Below are 20,293 nucleotides of genomic sequence, written 5' to 3'. Positions count from 1 at the left end.
ATTACTAACTATTTTCCCCTTGGCTTTTCATTAAAGGTGAGATTAGGTTGTCAGAACAGAGGGTCAGTTGAACTGTTTGGATTCGTTGAATGATAAAACGTGGTCCAGTTCGAATAGTGTAAAATTAATTGCATGGTGTTTGGGGATACAGTTTAGTATCATAAATATGTGACTCTTGCTGAGCTGCAAAGTTGTAACTTCTCTGCACTGGACAGATAATGTGTGCCTTTAGATTTGGTCTCTAAAAATACTATGTAGTATATTTTGTGTGTTACCTCATGTTTAGAATTATTAAAAGAAATGTTGTTTGAACAAAAATACCATAATGTGGCATATCATTGATAAGTTCCCTGTGAATAGTTCTGTTGGAGGCTTAGAAGTGATACACGTGTCTTTGTTTACAGTAAGGTTTCCACATAAGGTTATCATTTAGTTCATTAAACATTTATTAAATCCTAATATTGTCTCACTTTAAAAAGCTGTTATAAAATGAGATGTATCTTTGAATTAAAAGCTTAACATGCTGATGTCTTCATTTCAAATTCTGGCTTATTAATAAATTTTAGTGGGACTCTCCTTTCTCAGAATACAAGACACCAAGTTCATTGGTCAAATCTGTTTGGCTTTCACAAGTCAGGAAACTTGAAAGGTCAGTTTCTCTGTCAGATGGTGGGTGTTATCGATGGGCCAGATTTGGTCTATTATCTGTACGGCTTGTGAGGTTAAAAAAAATGGTTTTTTCATGATTGAATGTTTGTAGAAAAAACAAAAAGGAGAGAATATTTTGTGAAGTGTGGAAACTGAATGAAACTCAGATTTCAGTGTGCATAAATAAAGTTTTACTGGAACATCCATTTGTTCCGTGTAAGAAAATAGACAAGGGCTGTTTCTGTGCCGCAGCGGTAGACTCGTGGAGCTATAGTGGAGTTTGTAGGTGGTGTCCCATTGCTTTATACGCTGCTCTGTGCACTAGGCCTCACAGCGACGCCATTACCACTCTCTAGGATTTCAAGTACTATGTGTATATCCCCTGTATGTGAAAAGATATTTTTATTTATTTTTATTTTATTTTATTTATTTTTAAAGATTTTATTTATTTATTTGACAGAAATCACAAGATCTCTCAGTAGAGAGCCTGATGTGGGTCTCAATCCCAGGATCATGACCTGAGCCGAAGGCAGAGGCTTAACCCACCGAGCCACCCAGGCGCCCCTGAAAAGATATTTTTTTTTTTAAATTTTATTTTATTTATTTGACAGAGAGAGCACAAGTAGGCAGAGAGGCAGAGAGAGAGAGAGGAGGAAACAGGCTCCCCGCGGAGCAGAGAGCCGGACGCGGGGCTCGATCTCAGGACCCCAAGACCACAACCCGAGCCGAAGGCAGCGGCTCAATCCACTGAGCCACCCAGGCGCCCCTGAAAAGATATTTTTAAAGATAAAATACATATAGTTGAAAAGATATTTTTAAAGATAAAATACATATAGTCTCATTACAGATTAGCATTACCGTATGAATAGCATCATCTGTTTTGATAGGGAGCACTGTGAATCCTACTTCAGTGAAATGTTATTCGCCCCCTGCAAAAGAACTCAGTTCCTCTCATTGGATCTTTAGTACAAAGAAATGATACTCAGGTGTCATGTTTCAAATTTTACTGATAAAACATCAGTGAAAATTTGTTTTCTTGTTATTTAAGTACCTAATAGCCTTAATTTTCTTCTTGGGCTACAAATTCTAAAATACTTACTACTCTCGGATCCTTTTCAGAAAAAGTTGGCTGACCTCTCTTACCTGGTAGTGGTAAACAGGTGATTGCATTTGTGACTGAAAAGTGCTGATAATTTTGTTTGGTCGTTACTCTTCTTTGGTCACATAATAATGTTCTTTTGGAAGTTATTTTGTGCAGAATTATTTTAAATTATAATTGGCTGGTTGTTGTGTCATACAAAGCACAATTGATGTATTTTATTAAGATCTTAGAGATTTTGATCAGTTGTTTGGGAGCTGTAATTAAGTGTGCTTCAAGAACTCAGCATATGTAAGGATAAGAAGCAGGGGCCGTCAGGCATAGTGAACTTGTCACCTTGCTGATTTACCAGCAGTTAAGCTTATATCATTTGTAATTTGCTTAATGGAATTTGGGTTCCACACTGGACTGCAGTTTCTTTGTTCTTGACCTTAGTGGTACTTTAGAATAATTTGCAGGCTTTTGAAAATACCAACTTCTGGGTCATACAGCAAATAAAATTAGAATGTTCTGGGGAGAAGGTAGAGGGTTATAGCATTGGATCAGTACCTAAAAGGTTCCCATGTAAATGTTAATTTTTGCTGAACATGTAGAGGTGAGTTCAGTCCTTTTTCTTCATGAGGAAAATGGGGTTAGCAGTTGCCTACCAAAAGTACCAACTTACCTCACTGTGAGAATTAAGTAATGTCATGAAATGACTGAAAAAAGCTATATGTATACTTTGTAGTTAAGATTCTTCTGTAGAAGAATTGTATTTTTTTTTTTTTTTTTGTACGTTTATCTGGAGCCTGATTCCTAGAGTCTTAGAAAACCCTTTTGGAAGGGCTGAAGCAGTGTGGCTGGGTGGGAGCTGGGGTTCCATTCCGGCTGGGCTGTCACCTTTTCTGGGCTGCCACAATGGAACTCAGCACCGAATGCCTCCTGGAAAAGCTGCAGCGGGACCCGGAGACAGAGTATATGGAAGTCGAAGACAGGACTCCCAACCGTTGCGCGTCCCCCTCTGAACTTGTCGGCCAAGTTCGAGGGGAAGTCACTGCTTCAGAGACACCAGCTGGTGAACACATGCCTAGCCGAAGAGCTTCTGCACATTCATGCCTTTCAGCAGAAAACTCTGACCCCAGAGCAGTGGGCCTGCGAGAAGCAAAAATAAGAGACCAAGGCCTGCACAGCCATTAAATTATGAATCAGGGCAAAAAAACAAAAAAAGAAAGAAAAGAAAACCCTATTGGCTTTAAGAGTCAAGTTGTATTTCTTTATTTGTAACCTCTTAATCTTAAAATTCTCTCTTTCAAATGAAGATGCTAATAGTGCCTGCCTCACAGTGTTGTTATGAGAATTCAGTGAGTTAATGTCTTTCAAGTGCTTGTTAACTAAATGTTAACAATGAAGAGTCTGAAAGGGAAATTAAGAAAGCAGTTCTATTTAAAACCACAGCTAAAAGAATAAAATACTTGGGAATAAATTTAAAGAGGTAAAAGACTTATACAGTGAAAATTACAAAATATTTAGACCTAAATAAATGGAAAGATGTCGCATGTTCATGGTTTGGAAGACTTGATATTGTTAATATGTCAGTACAGCAAGCTTTGGATTCAGTGCAATCACTGTCTAATTTCAATAGCCTTTTTGCAGAAATGGAAAAGTCAATATCAGATCATATGGAATTGTAGAGGGCCCCAAATCGCCAAAACAATCTTGAAAAAGAAAGACAAAGTTGAGCTCCTGGATGGCTCAGTTGGTTAAGCAACTGCCTTCAGCTCAGGTCATGATCCCAGAGTCCTGGGATCAAGTCCCGCATTGGGTTTCTGGCTCCATGGGGAATCTGCTTCTCCCTCTGACCTTCCCTCTCATGCTCTCTCTCTCTCTCTCTCTCAGATAAATAAACAAAATCTTAGAAAAAGAAAAAAGAAAGAGAAAGTTGGAGCACTCATACCTTCTGATGTCAAAACTTAACACATAGCTACAGTCATCAAAATAGTATGGTACTGGCATAAAGATAGATAAATAGACCAATGGGATAGATTTGAGAGTCCAGAAATAAACGTGTAGCAGTATGTATGGCCAGTTGATTTTAGGAAAGACTGCAAAGTCCATTTAGTTGAGAAAGAAGTCTGTCTGTTCAATAAATGGTGCCGGAACAACTGGATTTCCACATGCAACAGAGTAACGCTAGACCCTTACTTCACATAATATACAAAAATTAAAATGGGTCCATGTCCTGAATATAAGAACTAAAACTATAAAACTCTTAGAAAGCATAGAAGTAAATTTTTATGACCTTGGGTTTGGCAGTGAATTCTTATATTTGACACCAAAAGCATGGACAACAATAATAAAAAGACAACTCAGTTTAAAAATAGGCACAGCATTTGAATAGACGGTTCATACAAATGGCCAATAAACACATGAAGAGGTGCGTAACCTCATTCATTAGTCATTAGGGAAATTCAAATCAAACCCACAGATAATACTCACTTGGCAGGATGGCTATAACTTTTGGGTCTTAAAACCCCAAAAATACTAGTGTCAGCAAGGATATGGAGAAATTGGAATCCTTATACATTGGTGGCAGGAGTCTAAAATTATTCAGATGTTGGTGTAGTTTGGTTGTTCCTCAAAAAGTTAAACATAGACTTAACCATGTAACCAAGCAATTCCCTGGCGAGGTATATATTCAAAAGAATTGAAAATAGAAAATCAAACAGATACTTGTATGTCAGTGCTCATTGCAATATATTCACAGTAGCAAAAAGAAAGCTATCCCAAGTCACCAGCAGATGGTTGGATAAACAAAATGTGTTGTGTACATACAATGGAATGTTATTTGGCCATAAATGAGAGATTACCAGAGGCTGAGGGAGTTTGGGGGGATGGCGAGATACTCTTAATGGGGAGGGGGGTTGGGTCTGGGTTAGTGAAAAAGTTTAAGAAAGATAGTATGGTTGCACAACATCAGTGTAATTAATTAATACACTGAACTGTACACTTAAAATTAGCTAAAATGGCCAGTATTATGTTAAACATGTTTGACCCAGTTATGTTTAAAATGCTTACTAACATAGTGTCTGTCACGTAGTAAGTACTCAGTAAGAGCTATCCATCATGCTAGTAACAGGGAAAAACTCGAGGTATGAAGACTTCTCACTCATGGGGAACGATAGCTGCCACCAAGTCTATAGTCTTAGAATTACCGCGAGGCAGCAGATTCAGAGCACTGAAGGAGGGGAAGCTTTTGTAGAGTGGGAGGAGACAAATGAATTATTAAAAACATAAAATAATAAAGTTTTTAAAATAATGTAAGTATCAGAGTCAGAAATATCTTAGGATTCCATTAGAACATCATTTAGAGACTGATAAAAAGGGATTTTGTTTAAAAGTAGTACTATGCTTAAAATGATGCACAGTATCGTACCTACATTTCTACCCAGTTGGGTTACCTTTTTTTTTTTTTTAAGGCTTGACATTTAAAGAGTTTGCCTAGAAAATCAGGTTACTCAGAGTGCCTCATTCTGCAGAAGTGTTGGATCTAAGTGAAATGACTGTATGATAGGAGCATAAATTCTGCATTTAAGTATTGAGAAAACTGCTTAGCATTTGCTTATTTTTATTTTTGAATCTTTTCCAGGAAGATTCCTGATGTTACACCCATTGTAAGTGATCAGAAACCATCTGTGTCAAAATCTGGACGGAAGATTAAAGGAAGGGGCACAATTGTATGTGTGTTAAGACTTTTTTCTTTTTTTCAAATTACTATCTAAGTAAGCAGTATTGGCAGAATCCTAGCTTTAATTTTAGATATAGTCCAAGATCTGTTGAAGGAGCTAGTTATATTCTCCATAGGTATATGAGGCTATTGCTATTAGATCAAAGTTTATTGTGCATTTTAAGAATGAAATGACATGCGAAACAGTGAGTGTGTTGAGAAATCTTAGTATGTTGAATAATCTAGGCTAATGAATGTAACCCTTAGGACTTCAAAGGAAAAAAATCCCATTTTTCTCTCTTTTTTGCCCCCCCTTTTTTTCTTTTTAAAGATTTTATTTATTCATTTGAGAGAGAAAGCATAATCAGGGAGAGGGGCAGAGGGAGAAGGAGAAACAGACTCCGGCTGAGCTGGGAGCCTGACATGGAGCTCGATCCTGGGACCTAGAGATCATGACCTGAGCCAAAGGCAGACGCTCAGCCATCTGAGCCACCAAGGCACCCCAGTCCCCTGTCTTTCAGTGTCTTATGTTTGATATAACTTCATATCATCCTTTTGTACTTCAATCATTATTGCTTTTGAATGGCATCTGGGATTGGGTCTTATACCTAACTCTCTCCTGTAGCAGACTATAATTGAGCAGTATTTTAAAAACAGTTATTCCTGTCTTTGTTTTTGAAGCGCTATCACACTCCTCCAAGGTCAAGATCATGTTCTGAATCAGATGATGATGATAGCAGTGAAACTCCTCCTCACTGGAAAGAAGAAATGCAAAGATTAAGAGCATACAGACCACCTAGTGGAGAAAAATGGAGTAAAGGAGATAAGTAAGAGCTTTGAGTATGAGCACAATCCTGTGTCTACTATATTTTAAGTGTTAAGAGGCCAGAGACTGACTTCTGGACTTTTCATTAAAAGTTTGACTGTGACCAAAGAGAATTCCCATTTGGGAATACTTGGCAGGAAGAGAGCTATCAAGTAGGAGGGCTCATTGGCTTCAGGGTGCTTTTAAATCAAAATTTGGTCTTCCCTCACAAAACTATAAAACCACTGAATCTCTCAAAGATATCTTGTACAATTTTAGAAATAATCTGGACTTAAAAATCATATAGCAGATTCTTTTCCTAGCCAGGAGTCTTAGACACTGATGAATGAATTGGCAGGTAGGAAAATTGTACCTAGCATGTGCATTAACTTCTGACCCCACAGACTGTTGTTTCTTCAGAAGTGTACCCTTCTCTTAACCCTCAGTAACGCCCCCCAGTGGAATATCTGTTGTAGAAATGGGGCTGGCTCCAGAATAGTTAGTGAAAAATACACCAGTGGGACCCTCTGTAATTGTTTCTGGTAGTAGCCTTCTCTTCTCTGTGGGTGTCCAGGGGAGTGGTTAGATGTCGGAAGAGGGAATGTGTCTGCTCTGTGAGAGTGGTTTAGACACAGTGGTATAGAACTCTTAATTTTGAGCCCTGACATTAACCCATTACCACTAAGATTGTAAAGCCTGCATCTATTTTCATGAACTTTTCCCTCAATTTCTGTAGGAAGTAATTTAACTAAAACCTTAAGAGAAAGTCTTGATTACCTCTGTGAAGCTGAAATAAAACAATAGCCATGCTAGCTTCTTAAGAGGCTTCCTCTTTAGAATTCAGTCAGCTGTCCTCTGTCTGCAGGGACTCAACACATTGTTTGGGAACTTGATTTGACCCTCCCTCGGAAATTGTTCTAGGAGGCAGAGGGTCATGAACATCCTAGCCAAGGAACTCAGTATGTATGTCAGCAGTGCTCTCGTGATGAATTGGTTTGGTTTGGTTCAAAACCGTTTTTCTGTCAAATTTGAAGTCTTTTGCTTAATTAAAAAAATCCTTTTATAAGTGAATCTGTCAGTAGTTGACAGTATGTATCTCTGAAATTAAGAGGTTCAGATGAGGCCTATCACCCTTTGATGTATCCTTTTACATGTGCTTAAAGTGTTGATGGAGTCAGTACTTTGTTCTTAACCAGGCTTTTGTCAAGCGTTTGTGTTGGCAACAAATGTGTTTTCAACTTAAAGCATAGAAAACATGCTTATAAATAATTGCATGTATTTTGTATCCTTTTCAATAGATTAAGTGACCCCTGTTCAAGCCGATGGGATGAGAGAAGCTTGTCCCAGAGATCCAGATCATGGTCGTATAATGGATATTATTCAGACCTTAGTACAGCAAGACACTCTGACAGTCACCATAAAAAACGCAGGAAAGAGAAAAAGGTTAAACATAAAAAGAAAGCTAAAAAGCAGAAACATTGCAGAAGACACAAGCAGACTAAGAAGAGAAGGATTATTGTACCGTCAGACATAGAATCCTCAAAATCTTCCACCCGACGAATGAAATCCTCTTGTGATAGAGAAAGGAGATCTCGTTCTTCCTCGTTATCATCTCATCACTCATCAAAAAGGGACTGGTCTAAATCTGATAAAGATGACCAGAGCTCTTCAACCCATTCCAGCAGAGACTCCTACAGATCTAAATCTCACTCACACTCTTATTCTAGAGGAAGCTCAAGATCAAGGACTCCGTCAAAATCCTCATCACATTCTCGAAGTAGATCAAAATCCAGATCTACTTCCAAGTCAGGGCACCAAAGGACAGCATCAAAATCACCAAGACGAACAACCTCTCAGATAAGTGAAAATAAACCAGTTAAAACAGAACCTTTACGAGCAACAGTGCCACAAAATGAAAACGTTGTAGTACAACCAGTGGTGGCAGAAACTATTCCTGTAATACCATTGAGTGACAGTCCTCCTCCTTCAAGGTGGAAGCCTGGACAGAAGCCCTGGAAGCCCTCTTATGAGCGAATTCAGGAAATGAAAGCTAAAACAACCCATTTGCTGCCCCTCCAGAGCACTTACAGTTTAGCAAATATCAAAGAGACTGGAAGTTCATCATCCTACCATAAAAGAGAAAAAAATTCAGAAAGTGATCGGAGTGCTTATTCAAAATACAGTGATAGAAGTTCGGAAAGCTCACCAAGGTCAAGGAGCAGATCTTCTAGGAGTAGATCTTATTCCAGATCATACACAAGGTCACGAAGTCTAGCTAGTTCACGTTCGAGATCTAGGTCCGCTTCATCTAGATCTCATTCACGAAATAAATACAGTGATCGTTCACAGTGTAGTAGATCTTCGTCATACTCTTCTGTTAGCAGTGATGATGGAAGACGGGCCAAGAGAAAATTCAGATCCAGTGGGAAAAAAAAGAACACTTCAAATAAGAGGCACAGCAGCAGCTCTGAGAAGAGACTTCGCAATAAGTATGTGAAAAGCAGGGACAAGTGTTCGAGCCAGAGAAAGTACAGCGAAAGCCGGTTGTCTTTAGATTATTCTTCAGACAGTGAACGGTCAAGTGTTCAGGTTACACAGTCAGCCCAGGAAAAAGAGAGGCGGGTCCAAATGGAAATGCACAGTAAGCAAGAGAAAAACAGAGATAAAGAGAAATCCAAACCTGAGCAGGAATGCCCTCGTTCAAAGAAAAGGGCCTCGAAGGACAATCTTTCTGATCACCTGAGAAATGGCAGTAAGCCCAAAAGGAAGAATTATGCTGGGAGTAAATGGGACTCTGAGTCAAACTCTGAACGAGATGTAACTAAAAACAGTCAGAATATTTCCCGGCCATCTTCTGATAAGGAGGAAGGTGAAGCTACATCAGATTCTGAGTCAGAGTTTGGTGAAATTCACAGCAAAGCCAGACCCCCAACGAAATCTTCAGGCACTTCACTGCCTGATGGTAATGGTGCTTGGAAATCAAGTAAGCAGCGGTCTTCAACCTCTGATTCTGATGGGTCCTATTCCAATTCAGAAAACACTAGAAGAAAGGCACGGAAGCATAAACATGGGTCAAAAGAAAATCTTAAAAGGGAACAGACCAAAAAAGCAAAGGAGAAATTAAAAGGGAAAAAAGACAAAAAGCACAAGGCTCCAAAACGAAAACAGGCGTTTCACTGGCAGCCGCCACTAGAATTTGGTGAGGAGGAGGAGGAGGAGATGAGTGAAAAACAAGTTACCCAGGAGCCAAAAGAGAAAAAACAAGTTTCTGAAAACAGTGAAACCATGAAAGAAAATACTCCACACCCTGAGAAGTCCTGCGAAGAGGGCAGCCTCTCAGGTAAATGTAATCCAGTCATGACTTCGTCAGATACAGATCAGCCTCCTAAAGAGGACTGTAAACTCGGCGCTTCTCCCACAGCTTTCAGCCCTGAGGAGCTTGCTGCTTCTCCCTCCAGCATTCAGCATGCTGCAGAAGGTGTCCTGGGCGGACTGGAGGATATCCTACAGACAGATGACAACATGGACATCTGCACTCCTGACAGGAGCTCCCCAGCCAAGGAGGCATCCCCTCTGGGACATTCAAGACTGGCTGCCCCAGACGTAAACATTGTTCTAAAACAGGATGTGCACCCGGAGCCTCCTGAGACAGAGGAGGTAAAACAGGAAAGCAGCACGTCGGAAAGCAAAACGATGGACGTGGGGAAACGGGACAGCAGCCCTGCTAGCCTGGCCTGTGCTGTCGAAAGCATTGTGAAGAGAGAGGGGACTGAGAAGAGCCAGCTCGGTGTCCCGGATAACAAGTGGAAGCCCCTGCAAGGGGTGGGGAACCTGCCAGCACCGGTGACCCCCACATCCAGCGCTGTGGAGGTGAAGGCGCTGACTGCGGCCCCCGAAATGAAACCGCAGGGTTTGCGGATAGAAATTAAAAGCAAAAATAAAGTTCGGCCTGGGTCTCTCTTTGATGAAGTAAGAAAGACAGCACGCTTAAACCGGAGGCCAAGGAATCAGGAGAGTTCAAGTGAGGAGCAGACACCCAGTCGGGATGGGGATAGCCAGTCCAGGAGTCCGAGCAGATCTCGAAGTAAATCAGAAACCAAATCAAGACACAGAACAAGGTCTGTCTCCTACAGTCACTCAAGAAGTCGATCGCGAAGTTCCACGTCATCCTATCGGTGAGCAACGGAGTCCCCTTCCCACCAAGAGTCCATTACTGTTTAACTTGGAAGAACATCAGAATTAGAGACCAGATCACTATTTCCAAATATCTGGAAGGGAGTAAGGGGAAGTCTTGTGTGGTGTGACTGAGAGAGCCAATTGAGGACATAGGAAGTGGGGGCTTTAGGTGAAGAAATTTGGGCTCAGTGTCAAAAACTGTTGCTTGTTAATGAAAGCTCTCTGACAGTAGACACGAATTTCCGTGATAGGTGGCAGGTCTGTCTCTAATGGTGTGACACTGCTTTCCCACCTTTCGGTGATGCCTTAGAGGGAAATCCTGATTTTTCAGAATTATGTAGGATTGAGAGATCATTAATATAAACTTCCATTTTATACAAGTGGAAGCTGGGGGCCACGGAGGCCAAGTTAACCTGCCCAAGACTTGCATCTGTTTAATCTTTATTCAGGGGTTAGCAGGGAGGAGCATGGTATAAACCATCATCTTTATATTGATTTATTTTGGTTCAAGTTGGGTCTAATTTTTGTCATCAGCATAGACTGGATTGTGCAGAGAATGAGAATCTTTACAAACTAAAAAAAATGAGTGATGTGATATGTTAATAAGTGATCTCTATTCCTTTTTTTTCCTTGTAAATATTTCATGGTTTTACCTATCTCTTAATTGCTCATATCCCTTAGTATACTGTGCTTGCTTTTCATCACTTGAGCCTAAAGTACAGTTAAGAATCTTTGAAATTTCCCCTTCCTATTTATCTTCCCTTTCTCACCCAGATTTCTTTAAAAATAGGAACCAACACTTGGCCATCTGTAGTAACTGTCTCCCATTTACTCCTTAGCTCCTTGCAGTCTGTCTGCTGCAACTTCCCTCCCCTGCCTCTTCCTAAAACGGCAGGTACCTCAGATGAGTGCCAGGGCATGTTTTCAGTCCTTTTGGTCCTTCTGGAATCTGCTGCTAGCTCTCCTCGTCCCTCTCAGACCATTCCGTGCTTAGGTTGCAGACTCTTCTCTGTCCTCCTACCCTGACTCCCAGCGGCCCAGAGAACTGGGGAATCCTGGCCTGTTCTCTCTAGGTTCATATTCCTAGATGCAGGCACTTTTGAGCGACTCTAGCCCCCCCTGTCTGCTTAACATCTGCCTTCCATTCGTGCTTTGACAGTTCTATACTGCTGGCCACTCTCATTTAGCTTCCTGCTGCTGCCTTTGGGGTCGGTGGCATTTTGCTTGATAAATGAAGACAGAGTTAGAAAGCCTGAGGAGTTTGCTTTAAGTTATGCCGTGAATGCGTAGTAGACCAGCAGCTAACCTTGCCTCCCCTACTAGGCTGTGAATTCACTTCAGTCTGGGACCATTTTCTACTCATCTTTCGGTTACTTCACAGAATCTGCTCTATAATTATCGAGTAACTGACTAGACTCTGAGAACATAATGTGTTCATTCTCTTGTAGATAAACTGGAAGTAGATCATGTCTTCTAAAACATAAGTACATAGTGAATAAAATAAAACTTATGAAAATGTTTCGTAAGTAGTCTAGACATAGGGATATGGTTCTGTCCTAAACAACAGGTAGAAAGTTGGAGGAGAAGGGTGGGGAGTCATGGGAATGCGAGGGGCAGAATTGTACTTTAAGTTCCTTGTTTTTTAAATATTAAATAGATTGAAAAAAAATTAAATGATTAGGTATAAATAATTTAAAATATCATCTAGATTTTTTAAAATAGAGCTTTGACATCCTGATTATGTCCCTACCCAATGCCACTCTACTTTCTCTTCTTTCCTAGAATTAAACATTATTATAAGTTTTTGTTGTAGTTTTGTTGTTCTTTAGTTTTGCCACAAATATTTCTATTTGTATGGTGTTTTTGCATGTCTTCCAGCAGAATCTTTACAGATATACATACCTGCATACGCATTCTAGCTGTGCATTTTTCATTCAACATGTTCCAAGAGATGTCTCTGTTGATGTAGGTAGCTGTACTTCATTCATTTTGCTATTTGAGAATATTTTACTGCATATCTGTGCTTCTCCCCTCCCCCATTCCATATTTAATGGAGCTTTGGATTATTTCTTCTTCTGGTCTTACAAATAGGGCTCCAATGAATATACCTTTACTAGCCTTTTCTGGTCTATTTGGTTCTCTTCAGTTTAAACCCTTATTAGCTGTCAGTGTCAAACCCACTGTGAAGAGTTTGGGAATAACCTTTCCTTTTGTTGTGTTCTCCCCTTCCAGTCCTACTAGGATTCATTTGAATAGCATGGTGAGTTAATATAATTCTATTTTTTCACTTTTACCTGTAGATCAAGAAGCTATTCCAGAAGTCGCAGCAGAGGATGGTACAGCAGAGGCCGCACAAGAAGCCGGAGCAGTTCCTACCGCAGTTACAAAAGTCACAGGTGAGAGTGGGAACCCCACCCTGCCACGGTCTGCATCCTGTCTGCTTTTCAAGGCCTGCACTGGCTGAGTGGGGGAGCTGTTGAGAAGGATCCTGTCATTGCTAAATACCAGACAGGCCTATTGTCTCGTCTAGTTGTTTCTTTCTAGGAACTGTCAGAGTCTCGCTGGCTATCCTCATGATGTGATCTTATCAGAGTGAGGAAAGAGAAGCAGCAGAAGTCTTTTTTAAAAAGGCCCTGCCCATTTTCTCTCCCCACCCTACTCCAGTATATCTTCCTTGACCTCCGTTCACATCTGTTCACAACCTCTTAGCTTGGGTTAGGGATTGGGATAGGAGGACTGATTTGATAATAGGGGGCCACAGAATGGAGCGTGTGTTGGGAGAAATGGGGGTGACCCAGGTTTGTATTTCTCCCAGCTTCCTCAAACCCTCTTTTGCCTCTCAGATATGTTCTACTGTTACAGCTTCATTTTACCTATAGGTGTCTGACCTGTGCAGACTTCCCCTGCCCGCCCAGTTAGAACCTCCCCAGTCACTTTGGTTATGTGCCCCTCATGGAAGAATTAAAGTTTATCAGAATGAAATCCAACATGCTTTTAAAAAATCCAACATACTTTTGATAAAGAAATGAAATAAATACAGCTACTGGATTTCATTGTGTTTTTTTCCTTGATGGCAAATAAGTGTCTCGATTTTTGATATAATGTGTCCTGACCCACAAAATGATGGTCCCTCATGTGATTCCTATCAGGACATCCAGCAGGAGCAGATCCAGGAGCAGCTCGTACGACCCCCACAGTCGGTCCAGGTACAGACGGGGTGGGGAACCACCTATGGGGGCAGAATTGAAAAGCTGAATTTCATAAAACCCTTCATTCCCTTTTAAAAAGTATTGTAGTCTGTTGAAAAATTGAAACACAAGTATTTGTCTCATGAAATCATCTCTATCTACATGAGGCTTTTTTTGACGGCTGTTGGCCCCTCGTACTCTAGCGTCAAAGTGACAATCGATGTCCAGTTGTAATGGCAGGTATTGATTGAATGTAATGGCCTAAGAAGATCCACCAGATTTGGTCAGACTAAATCAGTGTGTTAACTTTGTGATATTTTTCAATGCAGAAAAGAGCTGAACATTTTTCTGTTGCATGGGGTAAGCCTTACTGGGGCATGTGTTAAATGTCTCCAGTACTTGCTGTGCAGCTGTGTCCTCCACAGTCATATAGTGCCCATGTTCTCAGAGAACACTGAGGAGATCATAAAAAGAAATGGAAACCTGTGAGTATTTGAATGGGGAAGTTAAGTGTGTGTTGTTGCTGTTGAAGCAGGTCCTACACTTACGATAGCTACTACAGCAGGAGCCGGAGTCGGAGCCGGAGCCAGAGGAGTGACAGTTACCACCGAGGCAGAAGTTACAACAGGCGATCCAGGTGGGTCTCCCTCCTTCAGGGCACTGCAAGGTACTGCGGGTACTTGGTGTGAGAGGTGATGAACGGCTCATAGAAGAAAACATAATCGTCTGAGGTCAGAAATCTTTCTCTTGAATTTTAGCAACCCACAGGAAGTGGCTTTTATATTAAGGGTTGCTGGTGAAGTTTGTTGGTTATTGTTAATATTTGAATCTAAAATGGATTTTGTAATATTTACATACCGTTGGACACACAGTTTTTTTGGAAGGAGTAAAGAGAGAAGGCCGCCTGGACCATGTCCCACTCCCTTAAATAGGGCCACTTGCTAAAAAGAGCTAAACCAATTTATTAGTTTTTTAAACTTAAAAAAAAAAGTACACTAAAAACGTTATCATTGGCTTCAACAGCAGGGATGAGGTGTATAGCATCAGTTTTAGTAAAAATATATTTATATAAATTACAGATATTTATAGATATTACATTTTATAGAACTATTTGGGATGGTACTGCCATAGCCTTTATGGCGACTTTTTGTAATGTCCCTTTCCTGGTCACTTTTGGTCTTACCCTTCCCCCCCTCCATTGCAACTACAGTCAGTTATCCTTGTCTAATGTCAGTGTGATGTAGACACCTCCCTTGTTTGAAACTCTTGAAGGGCTCCTGACTGCCGAGAGAGGCAGGTTCAGGCTCTTCAGCATCACATGTAAGGCCTCTCCACCTACCAGCTCCAGCTGGGATTTTTCTGTCTTCCCTCCTTTAACGTGCTAGAACCTCTCCTGCCTGGAGATACACACGCCTCTTGAGATGGCCAGTTTCCCACCTACCTACCCTATAGGTCTAAGCTGCAACCCACTGCCCCAGAGGGCCATCCTGACTGATAACCCTGAGTTATATCACCCCCGCCTCCCCCCGGTGTGGCCTGTCTTGTCCACTATTCTGTGCGGTCCTTGAGCCCCAGGGAACTGGGGCTCAACTTGTTTTGTCTACTGTATATGTCTCTAGCATCTAGTAAAGTGACCTGCTCCTTGAATGTTTTTCAAAATAAATGGTGACTGTTGCCAGGTCCTCCAGATGCACTGTCCCAGTGGTCCTGTCCATTCCTGCCCCACCTTCAAACCCCTCATTGGGTCCTCATTTTGGTTTCCATATTTTTAATGAATCTCTTCTTGTACCTTTTTTTATCCCTCGCTTCCTCCATCTAATTAAATATCGATACTCATTTTGGGTAACGTGGAAAATTATTCTCATTTGCACGAGTGGATTTTAAGTAATTTCCCAAGATGCGATGTTTTGTGTTAACCTTGATATTACTGCCATCTGTCATTTTAAAACATCTTTGAAAAGTCTGCACTGTTGCCGCTGGCAGGACCCCACTCATCCACCCACTGTGCTCTGCCCCATCAGTATTGCTTTCAAGCCACTTGTATCAAAAAAGAAGCTTCAAGAGGAACTCAAAGGGTTGAAGTTAAAAGGTGTCTGTATATTTCTTTTGTTACACAGGAGTTGTAGATCTTATGGCTCTGACAGTGAAAGTGACCGAAGTTACTCTCATCACCGGAGCCCCAGTGAAAGCAGCACATATAGTTGAAAATGTCCCCTTTTTTGATACAAATTACATCGTGTTTGTAAATATCTGGTAACTTAAAAGTTTAAGAAACTTAATGGCAGTCTGTTGTTCTATTTCAATATTAGATATGTTTCAAAAATAGGCACTTCTTAATTGTTATTGTCCATTTACATGTGCACAGAATTTAAAATACAGATATGTCTCCTAAAAATATTTTTATGCCACATTTTACAGTAGCCAACTATGGAAATGAATTTCATTTTCTTGAATCAAGAAGTCATGAGATTTAAGTATAATTTGCAATATTATCTTAGATTGTTTCTTTCCATCTCATGTATTCCTTAGAATACAGATTGTTTTTGCCCATTTTTCAGGTTTTAGCCTATATGCTGCCAAGCACAGAACTGTGAAGAACTGTTAAAGGTGGCCAAATATTTATACACCACGTACACCGTCTTATACACATGTGCTCTTAAAAACAAACCACCCAGAATTGTTACTGATGGTAGCAGGAGTCTGAGGCAGTGGCTCTGGAGTTCTTAATTTGTTCCTTCCTTCCTTGGTTGTTCTCAGAGGATCGGGAAAGTGGCCATCATTTAGCCCACCGTCTATCTGTACTACTGCAGCCTGGTGGGTGAGGTTAGGAAGAGTAAATCAGCCTTAACTACAAATACCTGGACTGTCTCTAAGGCCCTAATGTTTTATGTGCTTTGTAATACATACTCTCAGAAGTTTAGATTGTAATGAACAATTCTGTTCCAGTTCCTCTTTTGGTGCTCGGTACCTTTTGGTGCCTCTTCAAAAGTATATGTCACATTAGAATCTCAGAGGAGGGAGAAGTGATTTTTTTTTTTTTTTTTTTTTAAATTCACTGGTAACCAGGCATGGTTCCTTCTTCTGAGCTGTATTCACTTTAAATATCTGGAGGGTCTCTCTTAAGCTCAGGTGTGGCCTAGAGTCCGCTGGAGCAGGCAGGATTGGTACATAGGGTCGTGTGGCCCCTCCGGGCTGCTGCGCACAACTGGCACGCGTGCCTCTGGAGGGGCGGATTGATGAGTAGACTTCTAAGTACCACCAGAACCTCATTGCCACCATCCTGGAAACATTTTGGGGGGCTTTTAAGTCTTTCAAATAAGAGGGATCTGCCCCAACAGCAGCTGAACTGTTCTAAGCACCAGCATGTTTTTCCTCTTTCTACTGTGACCCACTCTGACTCAGTGGCGCTCGCAAGACATGAGTAAGTCCGGGACAGCAGGGGAAGAGGGGTACAGGACTGCACAGACGACAACGTTTTCAGCTTTGGGTGGTTCCTCCAAAAATGATTTGACCTGTAAAAACTGGTGTGTGTGTGTGTGTGTGTGTGTGTGTGTTTAATCTTTTGAGTTTTTCCCCCAAGTGTACTTAATCACCTTAGTGCCAGTTTAAGCCAGTTACGCAGAAGAAATTCATATTGGATGTTTGATGTGGAACTCTGCACACCCTACCCAGGCCTTGCTTGGGGTACTTGAGAAGTGGGAAAGAGCCCTCAGTTGGAGGGATCTGACAGCCCTTGATGGGTGGAGGGGTGACCTTGGATATTTTAAAACCATCACCCATAAAAGGTTCATAAACAGGGTTCAATGGTCAGCTGTTTGCCAGGTTGACAGACAAGAATACATTAGAAAAAAAGGACCCAAGTCAACTAGACCTACTTCCTAGTGAATGCAGAACAATACGTGATTCATGTGAAGGGTTTTCCAAAAGTTGCCTGGAATACTCCATGGAAAAAAAAAAACTACATTCAGAACTCAAACAGAAACTGCCAAATCTAACTAGGTTAAGAAAAGTTACCCTTGGACAATACTCGTTTTCTCTTGCCATGTAACAAATTACCCCATGCTTAGCATCTTAGAACAACACCCATTTCTTAGCTCACAGTTCTGTAGCTTGAGTCTGGCACAGTATGGCTGGATTCTCTGCTCAGGGTCTCTCTCACGAGGCTGAGATCAAGCGTCAGCAGGGCAGCATTCCTTTATGGAGACTCTCGGGAAGAATCTACTTCCAAGTTCATTTGGTTCCTTGTTGGTTGTCAGCCCGAGGCTTCTCCCTCATCTCCTCCCTCATCTCCTGAAAGCTGCTCGCACTCTTCTTGACCGTTCCCCCCATCTTCAAACCCTCAGTGGCCCGTTATACTTCCCATTCCTCTGCCTTCCTTATCATTTTTTAAGGTTCGTGTGATTAGATCAAGCCCACTGATCAAGTCTCCCTGTTTTCATGTCAGCTCTGCCATAGAACAGCATAATCACAGGAGTGGCTGCATAGGTGCAGGGTCCTGAGATGGGGGTGGAAGCGGGGTGCGGGTGGGGGCAGGCTGTTCTAGAACCCCGCCTAACCCAGACAATAACTGCCCACTGTGGGGAAGTTTCATCCCAAAAAGGTGGGCCCTAGAAGCCTCAGTTGTTTCCTCCATGGAAAAGAACAGCCCTCAGCCGCAGCATTCAATTGTGTGTTTACTGAATGAACTACAAAAATAGCTTTTCTGCCTAGAGGGGATTGTTCTGTATTTTAAGTTATTTTTTAATAAAATTTAATTATGTTGTGTATTGTGCTTCTTAATAGAAAATGTATTATTGGACTGTTTTTGTAACGTCTTGTTTACTGCAAATGAAACATGATATAGCTGGTATTGTTCAAAACCTGTAGAAAATACTTTTGTACATATCGGCAATGTCTAATTTGTATACACTTCATTTAAATGTTCCTAAAACTTGAAAGGGGGACCTTGTAGAAATTAAAATATATACTTAGTCTAAGTCTGTGCCTTTTTCATCTTTCTTTTTACTCATCGAGACTTCAGATCTCTCTGAAGCGGAAAAGGAACCGTGGGGTCTCTTTGCTGACCCAGCCAGTAGAGAGACTTCATGTCTGCAGCTCATTGCCATCCTGTGGCTGAGTGTTTGTGGTGGGGTGTGAGGTGGAGCTGGAGAGAACCTCAGGCAGAGATGGGGATGTTAAATACCCAGAGAAGCGTTGATGGTGCTTGGTCTCGCTTCCCCTGCAAACTCCACATTTCCCCCAGGCTTTGTGGTCATTCATCTGAGGCGACCTGCTTACAGATTTGCTGAGGAGGGACGGGTCCCATCTCATCTGGGAGCTGCTGCCTCGGGATAGCACACTTAGCTGTCCGCACCCGGGACAGCCTCCACCTTCCCGCCCTGACAGCGGTTTGCTGGGCACACGGCACTCGCTCCTTGAGAAAGCATTCATGGTGATATTTTTAGTGTCCACATGAGAATTTGCAGGGCAAGTACAATTAACTTTTTTCTCCTCAGAACTCAGAGGAATTTGTATTTTCTTAGTGAATACAACATAACCTGTCACAGACTTGCAGAGATTCAATTTTCAGAATTAACGGTAGACGCCCAAATCAGAATCCCTGACAATAGTCAAATCTAGATGCACTAAAATTTAAAGAAAATTTCAGTCTTTTTGCTGTAGGGAAGTCCCCAAGTGAGGTTCCTTTTTAGTGAGCTCTGGCATTCTGTTCACATTCGGATTCTGTTCACATTATGATGGCTTTGATCAGCTGGGCGGTGCTGGAGGGAAATGTGTCAAGGACTTTGGTCTTGGCTGCTCTGAATTAGCTGGGCATTAAATAAGAGGTAAGAGAATTCAAGAAATATGCCCCTATCACAAGTGACCCTGAACACTGGCTTGGCATCACTGTTGGGCAGGGAGGGGAAGCTGTAGTTGGTGCAGAGAAACTTGCTGAGCTAGTGATGCAAATGAGCTGGCCAGGTGAGGCTTGGAAGCCATGCCTCACACGCCTACCTTACTTGCTGGAAGAGCCTGGACTCGAGGGCGGGTTTCTAGAAAGAAGTCCCAGGAGAGACTTGTGATAGAATGAGTTGGAATGCAAGCTGAGAGGAGTCCTGGGCCAGAAGAAGTCCTTGGGTGCTGTGGAGGTGGCAGGCAGCCTCAGGAGTTGGGGAGATCAGGGGCAGGAGTGGGGTATCCTGGAAGAACGGGGCACCTGCTTCTCTTGGGACAGACCCTCGATGGCTCTAGTCAGTGTGTGCGGGGTAGAGGGGTGAGGGTGGGGAGGGGAGGGCGCACTGCCAGGACACAAAGGGGCGGAGGCTCTAATGGTCTGTTGAGAGGTTTCGGTAGAGGCAGTGCTTCCTTGCCCCTTGCCCCTCCCCATGTAAATCACCAGGCCACCATGGGCTGTGCCAGTCTCGAGGCCAAGTACTTCTGCCTCGTGGAGACCCTGGGCCCACCATTCATAGCTCCACAGGCTAGCCTGAGCACTGTTGGGTCTCCTCAACTGGCCTAGAGCACCAAGGAAATAAGTAAAAAAGGAGTGACCCGGGGCTGCAGCAGAGACACACCTGCATTCCGCCTCTGGAGTCCTGACCCTGAGCCTCTGACTACGCTGTGTACTAAGAAGACTTGGACAGCCCATTGCTTGGCTCACAAGCCCACAAGCCCTGAGAGAGGGTGTGCACAAC

At 42.0% G+C, this 20,293-nt stretch overlaps 1 protein-coding gene and 1 pseudogene across 9 annotated transcripts in view; both read left to right on the top strand.

The window, feature by feature from the left end:
* The window catches only part of NKTR (natural killer cell triggering receptor), a 59,384-nt gene extending 40,789 nt beyond the window's left edge, over window positions 1-18,595 (top strand). For 6 of the 9 annotated variants that reach the window (XM_046001544.1, XM_046001540.1, XM_046001545.1 and 3 more), the window contains 7 exons: window positions 5,373-5,460; window positions 6,132-6,277; window positions 7,554-10,430; window positions 12,732-12,827; window positions 13,581-13,637; window positions 14,152-14,256; window positions 15,737-18,595. In XM_046001544.1, coding sequence (XP_045857500.1) covers window positions 5,373-5,460; window positions 6,132-6,277; window positions 7,554-10,430; window positions 12,732-12,827; window positions 13,581-13,637; window positions 14,152-14,256; window positions 15,737-15,824 — 3,457 coding nt within the window. In that variant the 3' untranslated portion in view covers window positions 15,825-18,595. Of the gene's footprint in view, window positions 1-5,372; window positions 5,461-6,131; window positions 6,278-7,553; window positions 10,431-12,731; window positions 12,828-13,580; window positions 13,638-14,151; window positions 14,257-15,736 lie in introns of those variants that run through there. The other 3 variants (XM_046001541.1, XM_046001542.1, XM_046001549.1) reach the window with 3 other exon arrangements.
* LOC123939734 lies at window positions 2,622-3,462 on the top strand (annotated as a pseudogene).
* Window positions 18,596-20,293: the final 1,698 nt, after the last annotated feature.

Source organism: Meles meles, chromosome 4, assembly GCF_922984935.1.
Source record: "Meles meles chromosome 4, mMelMel3.1 paternal haplotype, whole genome shotgun sequence".
NCBI classification, from domain to species: domain Eukaryota; kingdom Metazoa; phylum Chordata; class Mammalia; order Carnivora; family Mustelidae; genus Meles; species Meles meles.
Note: the sequence above shows the minus strand (reverse complement) of the source record. Positions and strands in the feature narration are given on the sequence as shown.